Source organism: Chenopodium quinoa, unplaced genomic scaffold, assembly GCF_001683475.1.
Source record: "Chenopodium quinoa cultivar QQ74 unplaced genomic scaffold, ASM168347v1, whole genome shotgun sequence".
NCBI lineage: Eukaryota > Viridiplantae > Streptophyta > Magnoliopsida > Caryophyllales > Amaranthaceae > Chenopodium > Chenopodium quinoa.
The window spans coordinates 4780721-4791170 of NW_018742914.1; the positions used below are offsets into that span (position 1 = coordinate 4780721).

The window sequence follows — 10450 nt, forward strand, 5'->3', positions numbered from 1 at the left end:
TAAAAAATGAAGAGGATGTTATTAAAACAAAAAAAAAAAAGCGCATGTTTTTGTTTTCAATTCTTTGCGGGAATCATGTTAAAACAATGCACAATACACATAGAATAAAAAAAACAACAGCTTTTGTTAAACTGATTCTTGACTTTCTATGGAGTTCTCAAATCTTCTCATTCTCTTCGAATAATCAAATTTTACAAGTACCTACTAGCTAGCGTATGCCCCTAATTTGCTAAGGCCTGCTAATATTGCTCAGTTAATCGTTAGCCAGTTAGCCTCCGATGTTTTTCGAGGCTAACAATAAACTCCAACAAAGATGAACACACGATGATGATAATTGTCTAGGAGTTAATCTGTATTAGCTAGATGAAAATTAATTCCATAGCAAGTAAAGAAATAACTTCATGAATATAGTCATGTTAGTCTCACAATAAAGCGTAATATGATCATCTCATACAACGCGATGTCAAAGCATAGGTATAGAGACGAAAGATGAGATCTATGGCTGCCACTCTACAACCTAACACCATATTCACCCTTTTTCTTACAACATAAGAATGTTGATATCTTCTAAATCACATCCGATAAGAGTACAAACTATATCACAACAGTAAATACTTTGTTTCTATGTGCAGTGTTACATTCTTACATTGCGGATTGCAATACATGCTGTAGCCTGGTTTCTTCATCTGATTCACTTAGCTTAGTGATATCATTGCTGATCTGAAGTTACACGGATAGGTCCATAAATAAAACAGCTGGAGCATTCTTCCGCAAGAGCTGAGACAATTGCCACCCAAAGTCACCACTATAAGTCATCATCAAGGATAGTAGAAAATACAAGCGACTGCATAAACTTGCATTTTTGTGCATGCTCCTCATGCTTCTCCTCGGATATAACAAATTTTTTCATTCCCCTGCCATTACAGAATATAGTCAATAACTGATTCAGATTTTGGCAGATTTTAAAACATAAAATTCCAGTAACTATGAGAAATTATTCAAACAGAGAGTCTAACATTGGGTAATTCCCAGTTTCTACAAAATTGAGCAAAGCAAGCACGACACTTGTAACAAGGAACCACATACAAGCTTGGTACATTTAAATTAGAGCTCTGCCTATTCTCTCCACCAAGAAATGGCTGTAGGCTTTGGCCTTGAACTGACAGTATACCTCAAAGCAACAATGCCCCAGAACCAGCACTATCTATTTCTAGACATGTAAAACAAACACAAGCCAGTCCAACATATATCTTTCTTCTAGACCTGCACAAAATAACATGTAACTATTGCCAAACATATGATGGGGAATTTTTTAAATATTTTCAGGTGACTACTTCATCACTAAACACCCTATTATGTGGAAACTAATAACGAGACAATTGCAAATAATAGTGACTGGTCCAGAAACATAGGCTGTGACACATCAATTACAGCTGGATATTCATCAGCTCAGAAAATTTTAAGCTGCCAAATTGGTTTCCTGGGAGGGTAAGATTTGATTGTATCAAAGTAAGTTGCACTGAAATCATATTTTACTTCAGCAACTTCTCACACTCACATCTGACTAATATGGTTTGGTAATTCTTCAATGTTCTGCCTATTACCAGTATCTCATATTCTCATGTTTAAACACATTCAAAATGCCTTAATGTCTTTTCTACTCTACTGGCACACATCAATAGGAGTTGCACTCTGGAAGAGATCAATTGATAAATGAGGTATTGAAGTACAAACAAAAAGTATAGCATAATAGCATAGTCTAGATTGGTCACACACACACACAAAAAGAGCTTTAATAATAGCCTGAAGAAGCTATCACAAGCACTACAAACACCTATATCTTGATTTATTCTTTACCCAGCAGAGAATGAAAAAAATAAACTGCAAATTCAAAGTGCAAATTTTAAGGAACTATAAACATAACCAAATTTTTATTTTATTTTTTTAACAAACTAGATACCCATATTTTGTATGGATAGAAGAAATCAATCCTGGTGAATTGAAGTCTTCCAGAGGAATGTAAGGCAACCCCAATGTTGACTTAACTACTCAGAAGCCTTAACCCTAGCCACAATGCATATAAAAACCCCCACCTGTCCAGGAAAACTTGGGTTAGATGTCCTACATACTGCACCCTCTTCAGCAATAGATTACAACAGAACCACAATAGCTTGTAAATCCAAGAACAGCCAAATATGAAGAGGTAGCAAGATGATTTACTGTATTTATAACATGCAGCAATTTTTAGAAAAAAAAAGGGGTGGTTTCCGAGGTTTCTATCACTTGAAAGAAATAAGTTGAATAACAGGCATGTTGCTAGATAAAGGCTGAAACCAAAGACTATATGCAACAAATGACATGACAGATTGACAGGTACAGAGAGTAGTAGGGAAAAGGGCTGAAATTGCAGCTATTTGGAGGAAGGGTGATGAATTCAAACTAACAAATACCTTTTACTCCTTCACCCCTCCCCTCCACGCTATATATATTTCCAAAAATTGTAACATATAGAATACCATTGGATCATCTACTACCTCCGTTAATGGTTATCTGCAACTTTGGAATTGTTTATATCTCAGAAAGAATACTCCAAAGTTGCAGATAACTATTCACAGAGGTAGTACAAAATATGGACACGATTATGGTTTCACAAAAGCAAAGAAACACATACTTAAGTACCTTGACTCATACAACAGTTCAAATTGTTCAAATTTTAACTCTTAAAACACAGATTTCAACAAGCTATCAAGCTAAAAGTGTTACTCGTTCAATCATCCACCTTAAGAGGGTATCATAATCCCAAAACCATCATCCGTGAGGGGAATGGTAAATCGCCATATGAATCTTTCCAGATCTAACTTCAAAGCAAATATTTACAGGAGTTCTATCTGTTAAGTGTAAACTTTGTCTTTCTGTTAGTTACTAATTACTATTCTGAAACACTAACCCTCCTACATAGCTTGTGTATCTTTCTAATTATGAAAATATTACAAGTATTATTATTTATACTTTTAGCCATTTCATTTCACTAGTCCCATTATATCCAGAAAAATCCCAATGATTTTAGCACATATTCTCCTGTTGAGTTCCCATCATTCTCAGTCATTTATAATTACTATTCTGAAACACTAAACCCTCCTACATATCTTGTGTATCTTTCTAATTATGAAAATATTACAAGTATTATTTTTTCTACTTTTAGCCTTTTCATTTTACTAGTCCCATTATCCAGAAAAAGCCCAACGATTTTAGCACATATTCTCCTGTTGAGTTCCCATTATTCTCAGTCATTTATAAGTCCCTTAGAATCCTTTCTGTTGTCTTCTACCCACTTTGGCAACAAGTACAGCCTTTTCAATCGTCCCAGGTGAGAGAGATTAGCCCTTGTACACACAGAGAGCTGTATTTAGTTTCCATGATTAATTCCAATTTCTGAAACCTTGCTTTCTGGTCTCCACTTTATATCCGTTGAATTAACAACTACTTGTGTTCAGAGAATTACCTATCCTGCTGATAACACCAATATGTGTATCAATGTAAGTTTTATCTAGTCTGATTTTTTATTATTATTTTAATTTATTTAACTTCGAAATAGAATAGAGCCATAGACTGTTGGACTAAGAGCGACTCCAATGGCAAGCTAATTTAACAATTAGCTTGCCATGCCACATAAGCTTTTAAGCTAATTATCATTTTAGCTACTTTTTGCTCTAATGGATAGCTATTAGCTTAGTACTAGTAGTGGATTAGAAAATACATGGAAAGAGCTTAATTGGTGCAAAGAACATTTTATTTTGGCAAGTTTAATTCCCAAGCAAATTAGCTTTGTCAAGCTAATTTGCTTAGCCAAGCTAATTGAGTTTTCTAGCTCCAATGGTCAAGCTAGTAGTTAAGGAATATTGAAATTGCAAGCAAGTCCCTAGCTACAACCATTGGAGTTGCTCTAACACGTCATACATCACCCACATCATCAGAGATGCATTATCACCCAGAGTCAAAAGGGTATGAGAAACCTAAAAGGTTTCGAGTTCCAACAATCAAGGCATGTTGATACATTGATTGCTTCTAATTACCTACCAGGCATAGAAGTTTTACCATCAGATAAAATGCCGCAAAGCAGGTTGATGCGGCCAAGTGAGGCATGAAAACTTAGGATCAAGAATAATACTAACATCAGACAAAAGCCATGTAACATACGCACACCAAAATGAATCAAGAAGGAAGAAGTGTATAATCCTTAAACCATGAATCAGGAAAATAGCCCAAGCATCTCTCACCTTTCTAGCGTATCCTCATCCACAACTTCCTCTTTCACAGGTGCATCAACTGAAGAACATGATGGCTTGCTTTCGATCTCAGGAGTTGTTGAATAGCTACGGACAAATGATGAGAGCAATTGATCAACAGCTGCATCAGAGGAAGAAATTACAGGTGAAGAGCTCCCTAGAAGACATTTCAAACTTCTCTCTAGCATTTCCTTCCTTAATAAAGCAAGAGTAGACTGAGAATCACCGTGACTATGTCTAGTCTTGCTCCCGCTGTAAGTACTCAGTAAAGGAAAATTTTCTTCATATTACGGTGAGAGATGAACAAACATTAATCTAAATTTTCAACTGGAAAAAATAAATTAGAGGTATAAGATCATCCTATGAGCTCAAGAAGTCAAGCTTTTTACATCTAAAGCAGCACAGACAAAAATCAGATTCTAGGGTTTTCTAAACAAGCCTATGTGAGTTCATAAGCTCCAATCCTTTTCTTAAATGCTGTAAACACAAACAATCATTCAGGTAAGAAAGTGACGGTCCACAGGCAGTGGAGTACATGTAGTATAATTAGTATAACTTTGAGATCACATAGACAGTACAAAATAAGCTCAGACTCACATTTGCTAACCCTTGCATGAATGGGCCTATTCCAATAGAATATACTTCCTGTTTCACACATTTCTTTTCAACCACATATTGTGATTCATAAATAAGGGAAAGTGTAGTCATGTGGGGTCTCATTATATTCATCTTGGTAACTACTCTCCAAGTACTATGTCTCAACTTATTATAATCTCTACTCTTGTATTATTAAAGATATTTAAGGTTGAAAATGTGTATAGTTTACCTTATTTTTCTTTTCCATTTTTTTATGTATCAACCCTACTGCAACCAGTAGTTTCTTACTGGGTTTACAAAAGAAAAAATTCTTAAAGTGTGCAATTTGTTTCACAAAATCATGTTACATAATTCCACAATAGAATTCACATCTTTCTTCTCATGTCACCTGTTACATCTTACATGATGTTGACTCCGTTGCATTAAAACGCTTTTTTCGCCAATCCATTATTTTATCTGAATTGACCAAATATTTTAGTAACTTATTATGCAGTTCATAGAATATGGTATCTCAAGTAATTTTGTGTCCACCATATAAGTTACCCACCCATATTATGATAGTTTTGGTTATTAGATATATATAGTACATATTAATATTAGGAATTGTAAACGAGGCTCTAAGCTATTAATGTGAACTTTTTGAAAGAATTCAAGCCGCATTAACTGTCCTTTCTATTCATTTGTCACAAGCTGTTCCATGACTACAAGACCATTTCAGCAAATTTTTAACTATGCGCAGAGTGCAAATTATTTTAAACGCACAACGAACCACTAGCATCCAAATTAATGAGAAAAAAAGGATATCTTATAGATGTTTTCATGCTGAAAAGCTATGTGCTCAACCAGGTCTGCTCCAACGCTTGTTCCACACATGGGACAAACCTGTCAAAAGTGTCAACATTATTAAAATCTACACATCAGAGTTTGAAGTGAAGGGGAAATTATTAGGCTGCAATCTTTCACTGTGATTACCACAGGTAAAAAGGTCATGCAATCATCTGACATTTAAGTTGAGAAAAGCTTAGGTTTAGCATGTTGGGGTAAATTTATGCATGTTATGACCAAGAACAATGCTCATAATATATGTACACAACACAGGAAGATAGGCCATGCAATTTTGAAGAAAATAGTATACACCATAGGTATAATGGCCATGCACTTTGGTGGCAAAGATGTCTAGAAAAGTTTAGGCTTCGCATATCAGGGTAAACTACGTGGGCTATTGCATATTTGCAGTACTGCCCACAATGCAGGCACGTGTGGCAAAGATCCGTAGCTTTGTTTGTCATTGCATTATTTAATCAGTTTTAATCCTATTTATTGGCTTTTAAAAGATTTACTTGTTTGGAAAATACTTCAATTACGACTATCTTTTATCCCAACCTTGCAATGTTTCATCCACTATAGCAAACTCTTTTCTTTTTCTTTTTTTTCAATAGAGGTTTTAATTTTCTTGTCTGGGCTTCGAATTATTGAAAAATGACAAGGGAAGATATTGCAGGATATAGGCATATAATTTGTACTTAAATAATCAGACTGTGTCTACTACAATTTTACCACACAGAACCAGATAATGAAGAAAAGTTTGACAAAACTAACTACTCTTAAATATTAGCTGATGGCCCTCTCTCTCTCTCTCCTCACTTCCCCAATAAAACTACCAAAACACACACAAAAAATCCACCATTTTATTTCCCCCTTTGAATTACAAAGAAACCTAGCAAAATTCTTGCTTAACCTTCCCCCAAAACCCTAAAAAATCCTCTAAATATTGTTCAAGTTTCTGTAGATTCCATCAAAAATGGCAAAAGGCCATTAAATGAAATCCTTATAGCTTTAGTCTGCATCAAAGCAATCTTGGTGAAGGGTGGGGAGGACCTCAGCTTCCTAAGGACCTAACCATTTATGGCAAATTCAAGCTGACAATAAAATTCCTATACCCAAACTATACATCAAATTCATGACACAATAAACAATAAAACACATTGGACATCCATTTCAAGGCAAATTTAACAAAACAAAGGCCATTAAGTGTCAGTCAAAAAACTGTGTGAAGTCTACATATCAACCATCAGTCAAAGAATGTTAATCTACAAAGATGACGTCGAAAGTCAAAACCCACTTAAAAATCCCTCCCATCATAATTCACTATCTCAGTATTCATCATCAAATCATTTTTAGCCTAACTGTAATCTTAAAGAAATCCCAAACTAACTTTCCCAGCAATGGACCTATCTCTAATACGTCTCGACGATACTTATGAAGCTAGCAACATGATAAAACAAAAAACGGGCAATTCCATAATACACTCAACTTAATCTATCTAAAATTCCTATAAACAGAACACGAAATCACAATCATACAACCTACAATTAGCAGTCAATCAAACTAATTGAAAGAAATAACAAACAGCAGAAAACAGCATACCCCTCGTTTAGATTCATCATAATGCTCCTCTTCAATATGACAGCATAATCCAACAATATCGAAATCCTCAGAGCAAAAGGGGCACGGATAATCTACCTCAATTTCATCAGTATCTCCATCAAATTCTTCATATTCCAATAAATTATCTGAACCATCCAAAAATTAAAATTGAGAAATACCCAGAAACAATCAACATAAACCCATTAATCATAACCAAATTGAACTCGATTAACACCCATAAAACACGAATTAAAAAAAAACCCAATTCAACAAAGTTTAGAGCTTTACCAGAGTAAGACTGATTGTACTTGGAAGAAGAAGTAGAGAGGGAAAAGTTCCAAGTTCGATCATCCATTGATAAATTAATAAACAAAATTAACTGAAATTTGGGTAATCTGTAGCAATAGGTGTGATTGAATGCAAAAAGGTTGAATATTTAAACAAGTCAATGCGAGGGTTTTGAGTTTTTTTTTTCCCCCCCGAAGATGTGTAATTGTGGATATTAGGAAAGAGGAGAGAGAATTTATGGGGCCAAAGGTAAGGGGCTGTTTCGATACTTAGCCTCCACGGCTTCTGATTTAAGGGAAAAGACTTTTTTGTGACGATTCTTATTTTATTTTTTTAATTACAAGTGCTTTGTTGTGATAAATGTTTTTTTTTTTCAATGCATCTATCTATCTATTAACCTACTTACTCCGTTAGTGCAACAATTTTTAAAAATGGAAGTTACACATTATGTGCAACAAAGTAAAAATTTCCATTTATAATAAATATTTTTGTGTAAAATGACTAATATCCCCTTACTTAAGTTCAATAACACCCATTAAATTAATAAGATTATATGTTATTATTATATTAAACTAAATTAATTCATTTATGATAAAATCCCTAATCTTAATCTCTCTCCTCCCTCACAACCTATCCACCGCCATCATCACCAACTGTTCACTCACCTCCATAACAACCACCACCACAACAACCATCACCACCACAACCACAACTACTTCTCACTCTCTTCTCTTCTGCCACGACCCCAGCCCACCTTCAGGCCAAAATGCCCCACCCAGTCGGCCACCCATAACCTCGAACTCCAACTCCATCACTGCCGCCCTGAAATTCCCATATAATTTCCGACCAACCACACCTAACCCAAAAGTCGCTTCTCTTTCTTTTTTCTTCTCCAAAAACCACCGTCGATCGAGTCACCAGCCCTATTTTCCCTCGTCAAAGTCATCGTCGACTCTTTTTCCCCTTTTTTATAGCCACCAATCATCCTCAAAATTGAACCCTAAAAATTGATCAGGTTTTGTTTGGCTGCGAATTGGTTGAGGTTGGTTTTCGGTGTTTATGGAGGGGTTTCAGATCTTGGTTGTGTCTGTGATTTGGGTGGGTTGGGGTTTTGGATCTTGGCGATGATGACTGGGTTTTGATGGTTATGGTGATGAGACGGGATGGGGTGGTGGTGGTTGGTGATTACGGGATGAGGTGGTGGTGGTTTCGGGGTGTGGGTAGATGTGGGTGGTGGGCGTGGTGGATGTTGGTGGGTGGTGGGCGTGGTGGATGTTGCTGCTGGTGGATGGTGGTGGCTGTCTGGCTGATTAATTTTCCCCCTTTCTCTCTCCTACCCTTAATCACAAACCCTTTACTTTGTTAATCACCTATTAACAAATTTTATCTTTGGAAACGTGCAACAAGGTTTGTTGCACATAATGTGTAACGGAGGAATTGAAGTATTTAAAAGCACATCCTTTCCTGACACTTGCCATCACTTTGTAAAAAAATTTCACGTTTTTTATTTTTTATTTTTTTTTATTTTGCAAAACCTATAAATAAACTATTTAAACCTTATGATTATAAATCCAATTTGACAATCATATTTCATATATACACAAATGAAATATTTCTGAATATCTTTTAAATATTTTATACTACGTATTTTGTAATATTATTGGCAAAAATATTTAACAATCGTGCATTGCACGGGATTTTAACCTTGTTTATGGATAAGTAAAAAGAAAAGAATTAGGCCCTATTCTCTTCACCTTAAAAAAATAATATTAAGCAAAAATAATTTCAGTTCAGTAAAAATAAGTTTAGTTCAGTTAAATTAATTTCAGTTCAATAAAAATAATTTTAGTTAAGTTCAGTTCAGTAAAATTCAGTTTTCTTAGAGAAGAATTATAATAGAAAATTAGTAAAAATAATTTCAGTTCAGTAAAAATAATTTAAGTTCAGTAAAATTAAGTTCAGTTCAGTAAAAATAAGTTCAGTTCAGTAAAAATAATTTCAGTTCGGCAAAATTAAGGTGAATCAAACAAGGCCTTAGTCCGTAAAACAAAGATATAATTAGGACCCCCTTCTTATGAGGGGCGATCCAAAAGCTTTTAAGGAAATAATAGGGTACAAAGAAGAAGTATAACAAGCAAAAAGAAATATCCATCGACATTATGCCCAATATTTGTAGTCTAATATGTCGTTTTATTTGGTTCTTTGTAAACATGTCAAATTTTCTAATGGGACAATCTGTAAAGTAAGATCTTGATATTTTCTATAACATGATCAATCTGCCACGGGTAGGGGCGGACCCACCTTTAGTCATGGTTGGTCCCATGACACAGGATTAATTTTAAAAAAAATAAAAATTAAACATGTAAACTCAAATATGAAATCTGAAGAGGCGAAGTCAGTGGAGTATAGTACTACTCCTAGACTCAAGACTCCTAGTAATAACTAATAAGTAGTTTTATCACGTAAAATCATAAACAGTTTTATGAAAAAGAAAAAAGAAAAATTTGAAAGTACTTTTTGTCATACAATTGTTTGATAGTTTCCCAATCTCTTTTCTATTGTAATTTTTTTACCTTATTACTTTCTTAGGATATTTCCCCCTTAAAAAAATAATAATAAAAAAAATCAACCTTCACAATTTCAAGTATTAACTCACTGTTCTGATCACACCCATCGACAGTTGGCTTTAAGATCATCTTCGTAGCTCCATTGACTACCCATTTACTACAAAACTCAAGTAATTTAATAACCCTAATTAAATTACAAATTTTTAAATTTGAATTTGGGTATTTTTATGAATAATTATGGGTGTTCTTGCTAAGCAATCCTTATTTCCTTATGCTAATTGCTTT

The 10450-nt window shown here is 34.6% G+C and overlaps 1 protein-coding gene across 1 annotated transcript; it reads right to left on the minus strand.

Moving 5' to 3' along the window:
- Positions 1-355: 355 nt before the first annotated feature.
- On the minus strand, positions 356-8791 carry LOC110727957 (protein DEHYDRATION-INDUCED 19 homolog 3-like). The gene is made up of 5 exons (XM_021907548.1): positions 7599-8791; positions 7311-7456; positions 5688-5765; positions 4278-4540; positions 356-914 (listed from the first exon to the last, which is right to left on the minus strand). Exons 1-5 carry the CDS (start codon positions 7663-7665, stop codon positions 806-808), a joined length of 663 nt encoding a protein of 220 aa, XP_021763240.1. The 5' UTR covers positions 7666-8791; the 3' UTR covers positions 356-805.
- Positions 8792-10450: the final 1659 nt, after the last annotated feature.